General features: G+C 39.2%; 2 protein-coding genes across 2 annotated transcripts in view; one reads left to right on the forward strand and one right to left on the reverse strand.

Annotated features, from left to right (window-relative positions):
• LOC127426102 (parapinopsin-like) overlaps positions 1–15,281 on the forward strand; it is a 44,723-nt gene that overhangs the window by 16,188 nt on the left and 13,254 nt on the right. The window contains exon 9 of the mRNA XM_051672626.1: positions 611–689. The gene's annotated coding sequence lies outside the window, so the exon portion shown is untranslated. The remainder of the gene's footprint in view (positions 1–610; positions 690–15,281) is intronic.
• Positions 2,527–15,281, reverse strand: part of LOC127426069 (voltage-dependent L-type calcium channel subunit alpha-1D-like) — an 88,991-nt gene continuing 76,236 nt past the window's right edge. The window contains exons 39-43 of the mRNA XM_051672553.1: positions 13,947–14,075; positions 9,907–10,046; positions 9,635–9,741; positions 6,893–7,210; positions 2,527–2,832 (exon numbers count right to left, since the gene is read on the reverse strand). Of these exons, the coding sequence (XP_051528513.1) occupies positions 2,527–2,832; positions 6,893–7,210; positions 9,635–9,741; positions 9,907–10,046; positions 13,947–14,075 (1,000 nt within the window). The remainder of the gene's footprint in view (positions 2,833–6,892; positions 7,211–9,634; positions 9,742–9,906; positions 10,047–13,946; positions 14,076–15,281) is intronic.

The following is a 15,281-nucleotide window of genomic DNA, read 5'->3' on the forward strand; positions in this document are numbered from 1 at the left end:
TACTCACACACTGCTATGTTATGATATCGAAACACTTTTACTATAACACATTATTTGAAAAATGATACATTTTAACGCTTGTATTGCAGACTCACCTACATTCACAAACTTAATCCAATGTGATTAGCTTGCACGGTTGCTCACCTGATGAAGTGTTATTCTTTGGACTTCAAAGTCCACGGTTCAAGACCAGTCAAGAACGCAAGCGACACACAAGACAAAAGTGTCATAGAAGTTACATGAGATGATGTGGTTGCTTTTAGAAAATGTGCTTTTCATTTCTCATTTTGATTTTGAACACTAGGCATAGGTTAATGGTAAGGATGTGTTTCGTCTGCCTCTTCTTTGATTTTTAGATCCCTATTGGTTAGGTTTAGGTTAAAGTCTTAGGTTAGGGAGATACGTTTTGCTCATTAAAACTTCCATAAAACATTCATCTGTTTTCACCCCCCACAGCAGCCAAACGTTTAATGAGGTACGTAATTTTGTTTTGCAAAAATTTTGCCACAGTCACGTAATGTTCATGAGACCAGGCTGAACTTATCAGATGGATTTTAGAAGTCATATGGACTACTTGTAAAGTACTTGTATGTTTTATTGTACTTTTTAGGTCTTGACAGATGTGGTCACTATGAACTGTTGAAGAGTCTTGAAAACTTCTGCTAGCTGTTTGGAACAACATGGTGCAAGTAAATAATTACAGAATTTTCATCTTTGTGTGAACAATACCTATAAGAATGCATGATGTGAACATAACTCTTCAAGCAACCCAAAACTTCCACAAATAATCAAAACTTTTTTTGTCATAATCTTCTTCATTATCATCATCATCACTGTTATAATAAAACCTAAAAGAATATTTAAATATGTACCCATAAGGGCACAAAACACCCAATAATATTGTTGGAAATTAATTGCTGATCTGAAACTAGCTTTGGGTTTCCCTTTGAAGTAGTTGGGGAGCAGGTACACTATTCTAAGATCAGCTGTTCATAGATCAGCCAATGGCAGCAGGCTTTTCCAAATGGCAGCATGTTCCTGGTGAGGGTCGTACAGTTTAACTGCAGACTAATTAAGCAGCATTGTTAATGCACAAAGCATTTACCATTGCACCCTCCTGTGCACCATCCCTGCACAAAATATGCACAAAAAAAAAAAAAAAAAAAAAAAAAAAAAAACACTCATTTAAAATACACAAACAAAAACACAATTAAGACAATTATGTAAGCCCTACTGAAATCTCCATAAAGGTCAGCTTTTTGTGACCCATACTGCATGCCATAGATTTTAATGGAACACTACGTTGGTTACGGTTATGAAAGCAGACACTGAAGAAACAACTTGCATATCTTGTGCGGGTGTGTCACAGACATAACCTCATATAAAATTGGCTTTTTTGTTCTATTTTTCACAAACGAGAAAGAATGCATATGAGCAAAGAATAAAGGCAGAGAATTTAATAAAGTACAGAACCTATTAAAATAACACCAAATTTCTTCTTTTTGAAATGCAATAACATCAATTAGGATTAATATTGCTGACTTTTTTGTACAGTTCACACTTACAAAATATATAATGTCTCTTTACAAAGTTTTTCTTTTGCTTTATATATTACAAGTCATTTACAGCATATTATGAAATATCAAACAGGTTATCCTAAATTAAAAAATAACCTGTCTGCTAGTGCATTCAACAAAAATGCTGAAATTCTCTTGTAAAGTGTGTCCAGTTTACCACAACTCTGCATGATATCTTTATTGTAAACCAGTGTTGTATAATTAGTGTTTGTTCTCTAAAATATGCAGTTGTACCTTAAGGTTACTAAAATAAAGTGTGGGTCATAAGTTGAAACTAAAGCCTTTGTCGAGGGATATGCCATACTGAGCTTGCATTGAGCTTGCACGTGCTTGATATGCAAAACCCTTAATAAAGTGACTGAGGTAATGACATATTCACTCTGATTGTCATCACCTTGGAAACAGCCTGCCCCTGGGTACCTCCCCTCGCTGCTCATTGGTCCATTTCCTGCAGTGACAGAGCTCGACATCAAGTTATTGGCGGTCCTCCTATTCAGTCAAAAAAACATGACTAAATGCCGCAAAATTATCTCCTCCCCGGTGCTGTGACTGCCAAGTTCCTGGCTGAACAGGAAATGAGTGGTCGGGACCAACGTGTCCATACTTTTGGTGCCTTTCTGTTCCGTTGTAAAGGCACTTCTTTAGGTAGTAAGCCAGTAAATATACTTTATATTTGTTTCATTGATCAGTTTTTTGAAGAACATGCTAATCTGTTAGGGTAAGCTGCTAACCAGATGCTATAAAGTGGTCACGTTAGCCTTAGTCGCTAACTAGATGCTTTAAAGTGGTCATGTTAGCGTTAGCCACCACCTAGATGTTATTAAGTGGTAACGTTAGCATTAGCTGCTAACCAGAGGATATAAAGCGGTCATGTAAGCATTAGCCGTCATGTTAGCTGCTAACCAGATGCTTTAAAATGGTCATGTTAGCGTTAGCTGCTAACCAGATGCTATAAAGTGGTAATGCATATCATTTCGTCCGCCAGGTCCTCCTCGTACCGCGGTCGAAGTTCTGGCTCTGGTTCATCATCACTATAGCTAGCCGAGACATCATGTAGCTCGTAGTCTCTGTGACCCAGTATGGGACACACGTTAACACCATTGACTCCTGGCGCAATGCCGCCATTCAGGAGGTGGCTGGCGGCACTCTCCATCTCATCGATGGTCATCTCACATGCATCCGCAATCTCGTGCTTCGTGGCTGCTACGAACTTCGGATCCTTGGCGTATCGACCCAAGCCTTCTGATATCAAGACCTGCCCACAGAGAAAAGAAAAAATATTATGACAAAGTCTTAGATTTTGTCTTCAATGACACAGCAGGCCACATTATCGCAAACTGTGGGTGTATTACATGTTAATGAAGTGGTGCAAATTACAATTTGATATTTTCCTGAAAAAAAAGGTAATTGCGCTAAGACGTCTGAGACCCACGTCTATACTCGCACAAAGTCTAAACTCAGTTCCTTCATTTACAATTTGGGGATTCCACCAGCAGATGAAAGAGCTATAGATCACGTTTAATACTAGCCATGATTTGTATGCCAATTGATAAATTTGATTAATTGTATTTACATTCTTTTAATTTAACGGAGCCTACATCCAATTAGTCCTGACGAGCATGTACATTTTCCATGTATAAGGGAATATGCCTGACAACAAGGAAATACTTTATGCGCAAAAGAACATAAGACTCAAATGGTCCATATTTATTGCATACAGCCCATTTACACTACCAAATTCTTATATCAGCGTTGCTTGACAGGGATTGGAATATATAATAGGACACAGACAGCACAATAAACGAAGAAGAACCTCAGAATTCCATTTGACCAAACCCATTCACGTTTTGTGCAGACTATTTTGCCAACTGACAAAACCTAAGACTTAGCGCATGCTTGCATAAAAATACCAAAACTTCATGGCCATGGCTAATGACTTTGCACATATGACGTATCATATAGCACTGCCATTTAGATGTATCAGTCTTAAAATATGGCCCATGATAAGTCTTGTTTTCAGAGAAATCTTAACAAAATTTGTTAAGCTTAAACAAATTAAGTTAAGTTTTAATGCTTACAATGGGGTAAAAAAAAACAAACTTGTTTTTCTTTGAATAATGTTTTTTGTCTTACCACATTGGCAAATTGTACATTATTCTGATAATCATAAACATTACTATATTTTGTTAGGTTTCTCTGAAAACAAGAAAAAATATAATAAGAAAATTTATGTTTTAAGAATGTTTAAATCATTTTACTGGAAAACAAAACAAAAATACTCAATACATTATTTTTACCATGTATAACATGTCCAGTTTACAGTATTTCACCAAATAATCTAAAGAAAGAAATAAGAGTTTATATTTTACTTAAAGAAAATTTAAGTTGGCATGAAATAAAAATTGACATTAAATTTGTATTTCTTATTGGATGTTACTAGTCTTATTATAAAATATTCAACGTGCATATTATATATATATATAAACTGTCCTCCTAATCTTTAATCAAAATGTAGCAACTTGCTTTTCCGTTAATATGACTGACACTTATCTGCTGACATATGTGAGACCACTCAGCAGTTAACCCTTTAAGCTCTGAGGGTGTTTTTAAAAATGTCCTATTTCAGTGGCATCCTCAAAATTAAAGGCTTAAAAAGGTCAAATCTGATTGCCTTGTGTGTGGGCTCGTTTGAAAAATAATCACCTCCTCTATTTTATGTTCTGTTTATTTTTAGTGTGGCATATAAGCAACACCAACATAATTGTCAAAGACATATACTTAGCTATTACTCATTATATTTTTGTCTGTGATTAAAACGAATAGACTTGTTGTATTCTACTCTCTGAGAGCTTTCCAACAACATATGACACATGGCTATTTGATCAATTAAATTACTGAATAATCAAATAATTATAAAAATGGAACACTTCTGATTTGTCTGCAAATTTCAAAGCACTTATTCAGTTTTGGTTATAATGCCTTCATGCAGTGAAAAGTAGAGCTTCTAATCTTTCCAACAATACCTATTTTGTGTTGGTCAAGACTGTAGTTATTAATATTTTGACAATTATTAGTTTTCCGAGCTTAAAGGGTTAAAACAAATAGACAAAAAAATGTTTAGTCAGTTTTAACCATGCCCCTTGTAACGTTTGGAAGGAAGTCACGAGAGCTGGATCTAGATCCAGCAAGAAGTTCAATAAAGAATATAAGCAAAGTATAAAATAAATCGGTAAACACAGGAACAAGGCAGAACTTGGAACTAGAAACATAAAACAAATGAAACATCCATGATGAGAACAGGTACATATGAACAGGGGAGAAACACAATAACTCACAAAGACTGGGTAGAAATCAGGGCATTATATACACAGGGGTAAACAAGGAAGTGAAACACAGGTGAGAACAAGAGGGAACAGCTGGCAGTGATGAGGGTAGGGAATTATGGGAAGTGTAGTCCAGGGGAAACAGATGAGAGGGGCAAAACACAAGGCAAAACAACAGTGAATCATGATATAAACCAATTTTTTCTCCGTGCTTAAAGCAGTCTATAATCACTCCGCACCAGATCCACTCCGGGTTGTCCATTTCCCGCTCCCCACTCCCTCCCTGCTCATTGACAAAAGAAACACTGTTTCGTGTTTTCTCCATGGCAAAATTTGCGCCTAACTACCGCTCCACTGTAAAGTTATTTCAGTGTGCTTCTAACATGTCATAAACCTCCGTACAGATGTATTAAACGAAAAATAAATAAATAGAGTAAATCCACTCCGCAGTTTTGGGTGACTGAAGACGTGCAGAAACGACTAGCTCCAGAGGAGAATTTGGCACACCAGATTCAACACTGGGCGTGTCTGCACTCCTCTGTGGCAATTTATAATTGGCACAACTGCTGTGTTGTCTGTGCGGATTAGAAAGTGACAACCTTCCATGTTTGATCAAATGGCCTTTAGAGCCAAGAAGACTGTGAGCAGTTCCAGGCGATTTACATGCTACGCAGTTTGCACACCTGTTCAGGTCCCGGATGACCATTGCAAAGGGCTCCCCGGCCTCTGTTTGATGTGTCCATTGTGACCATTTTGCATCTGACATTTGCAACATGTCACTAGGAGGCGGAGGCGACTTTGTCGCCAAGCATGATGATGGATGCTTGAGTTGAGCCAACGCCGGAGTGTACGCAGTGGTAGGGCTTCCCCCCAGCTTGAAACATGTCAAGCATGGGAGGATAGATTAAGTGCGTTCATCGGTCAGACGTGCAAACATGATTACCGAGTCGAGTTTCATTCCTAAAATGTGTGAGCAACAGGTCCCCAAAGGGTAGGACTTTGAACTGGAACGCAGTCCCCTCAAAGGTGAATCTCAAGAATGGCCTGTGGTGAGGGGCAATTTGTACATGATAGTATGCATCTTTCAGGTCAACTGACACATATCAGTCCAGAGGGTGGACATAAAAAAAATTCTGTCTCAACGACACCATCTTGAACGAAGACTTCTTGATTGTCCAATTCAAGTGCCTCAAGTCCAGTATGGGCCGCAGCCCACCACTCATTTTGCCGATAAGAAAGTCAAGTCATGCCAAACCATGCACACCAATAATGGGGCACCAGTCATCATGGGCAAACTGAACCAGTGACTGCGCTCTCTATATAGAGGGGAGTAGGAACGCACAGCTTCGTCGGCATAAAATCCTCAGTCTCCATAGTCTGCATCCCGACCTCGCGCTCCTCCCTCATGCATTCCCTTGGAAGCCGCAGAAGGAATATAGTGGAAAGCAGGGGAGCCGGCTTCGGCTTTTAAAAATGAAAGTGAGACGAAAGTGAAGAGTCTTGAGTTTCATGCATTCACAGTGAACACAATCAGTCTCACCTAGCGCTACTTCATTGTGAGCTCGGCCCATGCATAAAAGATAGTGCTCGTTCCCGTAAAACAGAGGAATATATCGCTCAGATGGTGGAAAACACTGAAAGAATATGTTGTCCATCTGAGCACACAGGGAGAAGAAAGATAATCCACTCGCTGAAAGGGTGCAGATCCAACTGATGATTACCGTGGTGACCCAGCTTATATGACCACTATGACGCTCGCATAGGGCGTAGCGCCAAGCGGCACCTGCCAAACTGAAATTGATATGATTCTATGGGGCTTGCAGAGAACGACACTACTGAGAGCTCCCATAGCAACAGCTACTGACGCAGCATCGAAGTGACCAACTTGATATTTATCAAGAAAACAATGGAATGATTTATTTACATTTTGTGTTGAAATGTGAGCTGGACATGTTTTAATGAGATTCACCCCAAGTGGAGTCTCACACTTACCGCCTCTACCAGGCTGGTTGCACTGCCTCTCTTCTGGTGGTACTGGTGTCTGAACTCAGGTGGGACCTGCAGGTGAACGGGTGAGTAGTTCCTCTGCTGGTATTCAGGGTCGTCTGTATACCACAAGCTTTTCCGTATGGAGGAGTGACTGCTGCTGGCACTGTCCCTTAGAGGGCGGTCTACACGGATGAGTGGCGTGTAGTAGGGCGTTCGATCTTTACTTGCAGGAGTGGGTGGAGGTGACGCCCATGATCTGGTAGATCGTGTAGGTGAAAGCCTGTTAGCCCTGCTGGAGTCTAGACCTGCTACTGCCATCACCTGGAATAGAAAGTACAGCTGTCATTGTAATAATATACTGTATTTATTAACATGCTGGCATATGTTTACAATAATGTAATAAACTGCAAGTCACAGAGACAATATATAGGTTATATTTTAGATATACAGTTATATTTGTCAGGTAACAGAGACCTACAGCACCCTTCATTTAGAATTAAATTCAATAGTGCTGTTGATTCAACGCAATAATTTTGTACAGTTAATTTAAAAAAAGTGTTAAACAATTTATGCATTTAATAATGCCCAGGACTGTAATAAGGAATATTCCTACCATCTGAGCAATTCAAGCTTAAAGTACCACCTTGTTTTTGTGAGTCACAGTCAGACCAAATGCAACTCCGAATGCAGGGGTCTTGAGACATGATTGAAACTACGTTTAACTTGACACAGCATCCTAAAACGCAGTGTTTATGATGCAACACTACCAAAGTCTGATGCAATTGTACAAAGACGTGTCCTGACTCGACTGTAGGCCAACGATTGGCTTATGTTCAATGATATGGAAATAAACAATATATTGCCTTCTAAAGCTGCTCTTTGTAATGTCTAATCAATGGATTACTAGTCTGCCACAATAATGTATTTAAATACCTGAATTATAATTTTTATGAATATATACACTGATGGCCAAAAGTTTGGAATAATGTACAGATTTTGCTGTTTCGGAAGGAAATTGGTACTTTAATTCACCAAAGTGGCATTCAACTGATCACAAAGTATAGTCAGGACATTACTGATGTAGCACCATCACTATTTGAAAAAAGTCATTTTTGATCAAATCTAGACAGGCCCCATTTCCAGCAGCCATCACTTTAACACCTTATCCTTGAGTAATCATGCTAAATTGCTAATTTGGTACTAGAAAATAACTTGCCATTATATCAAGCACAGTTGAAAGCTATTTAGTTCGTTAAATGAAGTTTAACATTGTCCTTGTGTTTGTTTTTGAGTTGCCACAGTATGCAATAGACTGACATGTCTTCAGGTCAATATTAGGTCAAAAATGGCAAAAAAGCACAGCTTTCTCTAGAAGCTCATCAGTCAATCATTGTTTTGAGGAATGAAGGCTATACAGTGCTTGAAACTGCCAACTGAAGATTTCATACGAAGGTGTACACTACAGTCTTCAAAGACAAAGGACAACTGGCTCTAACAAGGACAGAATGAGATGTGGAGGGCCAGATGTACAACTAAACAAAAAGATAAGTACATCAGAGTCTCTAGTTTGAGAAATAGATGCCTTACATGTCTTCAGCTGACAGCTTCATTGAATTCTACCCACTCAACACCAGTTTAATGTACTACAGTAAAGAGAAGACTCAGGGGTGCAGGCCTTATGGGAAGAATTGCAAAGAAAAAGCCACTTTTGAAACAGAAAAACTAAAAGAAAAGGTTAGAGTGGACAAAGAAACACAGACATTGGACAACAGATAATTGGAAAAGAGTGTTATGGATCTTAACCCCATTGAGCTTTTGTGAGATCAGCTAGACTGTAAGGTGCCCGACTGACAGCTAGAATGCGAAGGATCTGCAAAGGTGTCATTGCTGCACGTGGAGGATTTTTTGATGAGAAGTAGTTTACATTTTTTTTAAATTGTAATAGTCATTTTTCACGTTATTAATGTCCTGACTATACATTGTGATCAGTTAAATGCCACTTTGGTGAATAAAAGTACCAATTTCTTTCCATAAGAGCAAAATTTGTACATTGTTCCAAACTTCTTGCCACCAGTGTATGTATATATATATATATATATATATATATATATATATATATATATACGACAGCCAGAGAAAATAATAGTTTTGCGATTTTAAACTTTAGCAAATTCAATTTTTTTTATATATCTGTATGTACAGTGTCTTATAATGCATTGTACACTTAAGTTTTTCTTGCCAATAAAGCTAGGTATGAATTGAATCTGCTCATTTGATCCTTTTATTAAAAAGTCCACTGGAAAAGGGCAGCAGATTTTGACAAACTTTTAATTACAGCATGTCCACTGATTTTATAGCATATATACTGTACATATACTTCTATCAAAGATTTATACCTTCACAAAATTTGTCTAATTAACTCTATCTGCAAAATTATTTAATAATTATGTATTGAATTATTTTTATTTGAGGGCCTTTCTCTGCAAATATTGATATGCAATTAATTTGATTAATTAATAGGCATATCATTTATTTAATCAACTGATAGCCCTACAATTAATGTGTGGTATTAAGTGTCCGTATATTGGCTATTTTACCATTTCAAATTTGAATGTGGCTCATCCAATCAGATTTGAGAGTCGGAAATATTTTTTTATATTAATTATTATTATATTAAATATCCTCTATAAGCTGCTGTGTATTAATACCACATAATTCCTCCCCTATTTTCATAATGAATGATACCTGGTGTTGCATGAGATGTAAGGGAAGAGCAGTACGCTGGTGAGGAAGATCATCTTGACTGCTCTGTCTGCGTAGACACTCAAAATTGAACGATGTTCTCCGATTCCCTGTGGAATTATGCATATATGTTAGTATGAATGAGAGAGAGTTTTATCTATAATAACCTTCATTAATTTCCTCTAAAATTATTAAGAAAGTTTAATCATAATGTATGGAGCCTTTTTTGTCACAGAACAAACTGAATACTTAAAAATATGGACCCAAAGACTCGCCTTGTGGTGTTGGAGGAAGCAGTCTTCTCTTTGGCGACCTGTGTGAATCATGATAAAGGGGCTGCTCATCATCATCATAGTAACTGTCAGGATGATGGTAACCCCGTGGTGTCTCATACTCCTGGTCACTACTGGGGTACCTGCACAAAGAAAATACATGGTACATCCCTCTGACAAAGTACTATGAGACTATTTAACCGAGACAGACCACTGGTATCAAAATAAATGGGAGAAATTGCAACACCAAACGGATGCAGAAAAGGAAGTCCTGCCTTACAGGGAAAAGAGCCAATCACCTTTTAGATACAGACATCGCCTGTCAGTCAACTCGAGAACACTCATGCACATTAGCTAAACCAGCCTGAAAAAAATTGCATTTTTAGCGTGACCTGAGCTAAAGAAGCACAATTTATGATACCAATGATTTTAAATACAGTATGTTCTTTAATCATAATCTTGACCAAATGTTTTGGAGATTTTGTTCTTTCCCCATTCAAGTAGATAGGAGCTGTACTTTTATTAAGCTTATTTACATAGAAAGTAGCTGCCCAGCCTGCCTGGGAGTGTTTCAAAGATGGCCGCCGAACTGGCTTGCCTTGAATCAGAATCAGAATGAGCTTTATTGCCAAGTATGCTTAATATACACACAAGGAATTTGTCATGGTGACAGAAGCTTCCAGTGCAAATGCAACCGTATATACATACATACAAACATATACAGTACATTTAAACATATATACACATAGTGACATAAAAATAAAAAATAAGATATAACAGATGAAAAAAGAGAAATATACAATAGAGCAATAATGTTGTTCGAATATTTTTTAAAACAGATATACAGTTATGTATACGTGATGTAATGTATTGAAGAAGAGGTAGGATATGTTAAAGAATATAAATGAAATAAGGATATAAACAGGAAAGGATGGATTGAATATTGCACATGGTTGTATTGATAAAAGGAAAGTATTTGGGAGCAGTTTTAACTGTTCATGAGGTGGATGGCCCGAGGTAAAAAACTGTTCCTGTGCATAGCTGTTCTGGTGCTCAGTGCTCTATAGTGCCTGCCAGAGGGCAACAGTTCGAAAAGGAAGTGTGCTGGGTGAATGGGGTCAAAAGTGATTTTACCAGCCCTTTTTGTCACTCTGGATGTGTACAGTTCTAGCAGAGTGGGTAGGGGAGCGCCAATAATCCTCTCAGCAGTCTGAACTATCCTTTGAAGTCTTCTGATGTCTGACTTGGTAGCTGAACCAAACCAGACAGTTATAGAAGTGCAAAGGACAGACTCAGTGACTGCTGAGTAGAACTGTATCAGGAGCACCTGTGGCAGGTTGAACTTCCTCAGCTGGTGAAGGAAGTACAACTTCTGCTGGGCCATTTTCAAAATTGAGTCTATGTAGGACTCCCACTTCAGGTCCTGTGAGATGGTAGTGCCCAGGAACCTAAATGACTCCACTGCTGCCACAGTGCTGTTCAGAATGGTGAGCGGGGTCAATGTTGGGGTGATCCTCCTAAAGTCCACTGTCATCTCCACTGTTTTAAGCGTGTTCAGGTCTAGGTTGTTTTGACTGCACCAGACAGCCAGCTATTCAACTTCCCTTCTGTATGCAGACTCATCGTCATCCTGGATGAGGCTGATGACAGTAGTGTCGTCTGCAAACTTCAGGAGCTTAACAGAGGGGTCCTTGGCAGTGCAGTCATTTGTGTACAGGGAGAAGAGTAGTGGAGAGAGTACACATCCCTGAAGGGCACCAGTGCTGACTGTACATGTGCTGGAGGTGAATTTCCCTATTCTCTCTAGCTGCTGCTTGTCTGTCAGAAAGCTGGTGATCCACTGACAAATAGAGGCAGGAACAGAGAGGTTAATTTAGTCCATAGGATAGAAGGGTTGATGGTGTTAAAAGCCGAACTGAAGTCACCAAATAGTATCCTTGCATAAGTCCCTGGTCTGTCTAGATGCTGAAGTATGTAATGCAGTCCCATATTGACTGCATCATGCGCAGACCTGTTAGCTCAAAATCAAACTGCAGGGGATCCAGAAAAGGTTCAGTGATGTCCTTCAGGTGGGCCAACACCAGTCTCTCAAATGACTTGATGACCACAGACATCAGAGCGATGGGTCTGTAGTCATTAAGTCCTTTGATCTTGGGTTTCTTTGGGATGGGGATAATTGTGGAGCATTTGAAGCAGCAGGGAACTTCACACTGCTCCAGTGAGCTGTTGAAGATCTGTGTGAAGATGGGGGCCAGCTGGTCAGCACAGGATTTTAGACAAGTGGGTGAAACGCTGTCTGGGCCCAGTGATTTTCTTGTCTTCTGTTTCCGGAAGACCCGGAACACATCCTCTTCACATATCTTAAGTGCAGGTAGAGTAGCAGTATGTGTACAGTTCTAGAAGGGGGGTTGCAGGAGGTGTAAATGTTTGTGTGCTGTGAAGTTCAGAGTGGGTGTGGGGTGTGTGACTGGGCTTTTCAAATCTACAATAAAACATATGTAGGTCGTCAGCCAGTTGTTGATTGCCTACAGTGTTGGGGGATGGTGTCTTGTAGTTGGTATTCTTTCAGGCCTCTCCACACTGATGCAGGGTCGTTAGCTGAAAACTGTTTTTTTTTTTTTCCAGCTTTTCAGAATAGCTTCTTTTAGCCACTCTGATCTCCTTTGTCAGTCTGTTTTTGGCCTGATTATAGATTTTATCCCCACTTCTGTAAGCATCCTCTTTGGCCTGACGAAGCTGCCTGAGTTTTGCTGTAAACCATGGTTTGTTGTTTTTATATGTTAAATAAGCCCTAGTAGGAATGCACATATCCTCACAGAAACTGATATTTGATGTCACAGTATCTGTGAGCTTGTCCAGGTCTGTGGCTGCAGCCAATCAGTGCAGTCAAAGCAAGCTTGTAGTTCCAGCTCTGCTTCATTGGTCCATCTCTTTACAGTCCTTAATACAGGTTTAGCTGATTTTATTTTCTGCCTGTAGATTGGAAGAAGATGAACCAGACAATGATCAGAGAGTCCCAAAGCTGCTTGAGGGACAGAGCGTTATGCATCTTTTATTGTTGTGTAGCAATGATCCAGTATATTTCTGTATCTGGTGGGGCATGTAATGTGCTGTCAGTATTTGGGCACTGTATTTGCCTTTTTAAAATTCCCAAGAATAATAATAAGTGAGTCCGGGTATTGTTGTTCCGTGTCTGTGATCTGATCAGCCAGCTGTTGCAGTGCTGTGCTACACATGCGTGTGGAGGAATATAAACACACACAAGAATATACGAGGTAAACACCCGTGGCGAGTTGAAAGGCTTACAGTTTATGAAGAGTGCCTCTAAATTAGGACAGCACATTTTCTTCAGCACTGTTACATCTGTACACCAACATTTGTTGATGTAAAAACATGTTCCACCGCCTCTCGTTTTCCCTGTTAACTCCACAGTGCGATCCGCTCTGAACAGCTGGAAGCCCAGTAGATGTAATACGCTGTCCGGAATGGTTTCACTCAGCTAGGTTTTCGTGAAGCACGATGCAGCAGAATTTGCAAAGTCTTTATTTTTGCAGGTGAGGAGAAGTTTTTAGGAAGAGAGTGGAGATTCGCTAGATGGATGCTTGGGATCACGGTTCGAAAGTCGCGCTGAAAGTCGTGCTGTCGATTCCCACGCTTGCATCTTTTAACGTGCTTGTACAGCATCGCTGCTCCTCCGACTAAAATGTCCAGCAAAACATCAGAATAATCAAAAACCGGTAAAAGATTGTCTGGCGTGTGCTGCCGAATATTCAGCAACTCGTCTCTGGTAAAACTGATCTGAAATAAATTACTAAACACAGGACAAACAAATATAAACAGCAAAAGAACTGGAGAGCTTCATACTGAGGCGGCCATCTGCGACGCCATGATGCAACATGAAAGGGACTTTGGTACTATAAAGTTTATGCCTCTGAAATGGAACCCTTTGGTTGTAATTTATACCAAAGATATGCAATGTGATCACAATATTTATGATATTGTTTTCAATTAAATATTAAATCCTGTGAAAGCACACAACTTACCTATCACCTGACAGCATGCTGTCATCTTCGTAAAACTCCTCTCCACTGTAGTACTCGCCAGAGTAACGATCTTCATCATACTCCTCTTCCCGACGTATTGTTGGTCGTCTTCTCTCACTGCTGTGTGACCTGTGTGAAGGTCAAGGGGTTAGTGAGAGGTTGGTTAGATTTTAGTTAACTAGTTGAAACATAGCCATGCACTACCATGCAGACATGTGGCTCCAGAGTGCACTGATGCAGTTAAACCTCATAGGTAAATGAGCACAACCATATCAAGATAGCAGTTAGCAGTGTTGTAGCTTTAATTATCTAGGTAAAAGTCTTTAGAAATGTAGTCTCAGTCAAAGATGTTCTATTATTAAACAGTACCTCAGTAATTTCCTTGTGCTGAGTTTAGATGTCTTCAACAACTAAGAGACCTAATAGTGATGCAGTATTTAATTTGATGTACAAGGCTGTGAAGGACAAAAGTACAGTCCATGCAATGGACCTCATTCATGAAGCATGAGCAGAACTAATATTTTGTGTAAATTGTTTGTAAAACCGTTCTTGCATAAATTATTGCTTTGAATGCATCAGACTGCATACAAATGGATTTAAGAACGAATCAATTTCATGAATGAAGCCTAATATATCATACTGCTTTGTCGTATATAGATGAATGAATGAATGAATGAATGAACATTATATTTACAGTATATAGCGTTTTTCTGACACTATACTCAAAGCAATTTACATACTGAACAGGGGACTCTCCTCATGCACCACCAGTGCGCAGCATCCACATGGATGATGCGATGGCAGCCATAGTGTACCAGTACGCACAGTACACACCAGCTTTTGGTGGAGAGGAGAGAGCACAGTGATATAGCCAATTCAGGGATGGGAATGATTAAGAGGCCATGATTGAAAAGGGCCAATGGGGGGAATTTAATTTAAATTAGATAAAGTTACTGTTCAAAAACAAACGATCAGCTCCAGCACATCCGGGTTCTTTTGGCAACAAAGAAAATAACTGCTTTTAATGGGCACTTTGAAACAAATTTGCAAAAATTTCCCAAAAATGCTCTTTGAGAGGTTAAAGCCCCCCCATTTCCAAAAGATTGTTGGAGATGTGGGCTTCTTTGGGCTCGCTGTTATCACATACACTATGTTCTAATAAAACCCACTTACCCCGCAGCTACTACTGTTAGATTAGAACTACAGCATTGCCCATGTGCACCATTAAAATCTGCTGCTCAAAAAGAACCAGGAGGTGCAGTTGCCTGCGATTTGACATCATGGTAATTTCATCTATATCATACATATTGATGATCGAAATACTTATGCTGAATT

Source organism: Myxocyprinus asiaticus, chromosome 35 (genome assembly GCF_019703515.2).
Source record: "Myxocyprinus asiaticus isolate MX2 ecotype Aquarium Trade chromosome 35, UBuf_Myxa_2, whole genome shotgun sequence".
NCBI classification, from domain to species: domain Eukaryota; kingdom Metazoa; phylum Chordata; class Actinopteri; order Cypriniformes; family Catostomidae; genus Myxocyprinus; species Myxocyprinus asiaticus.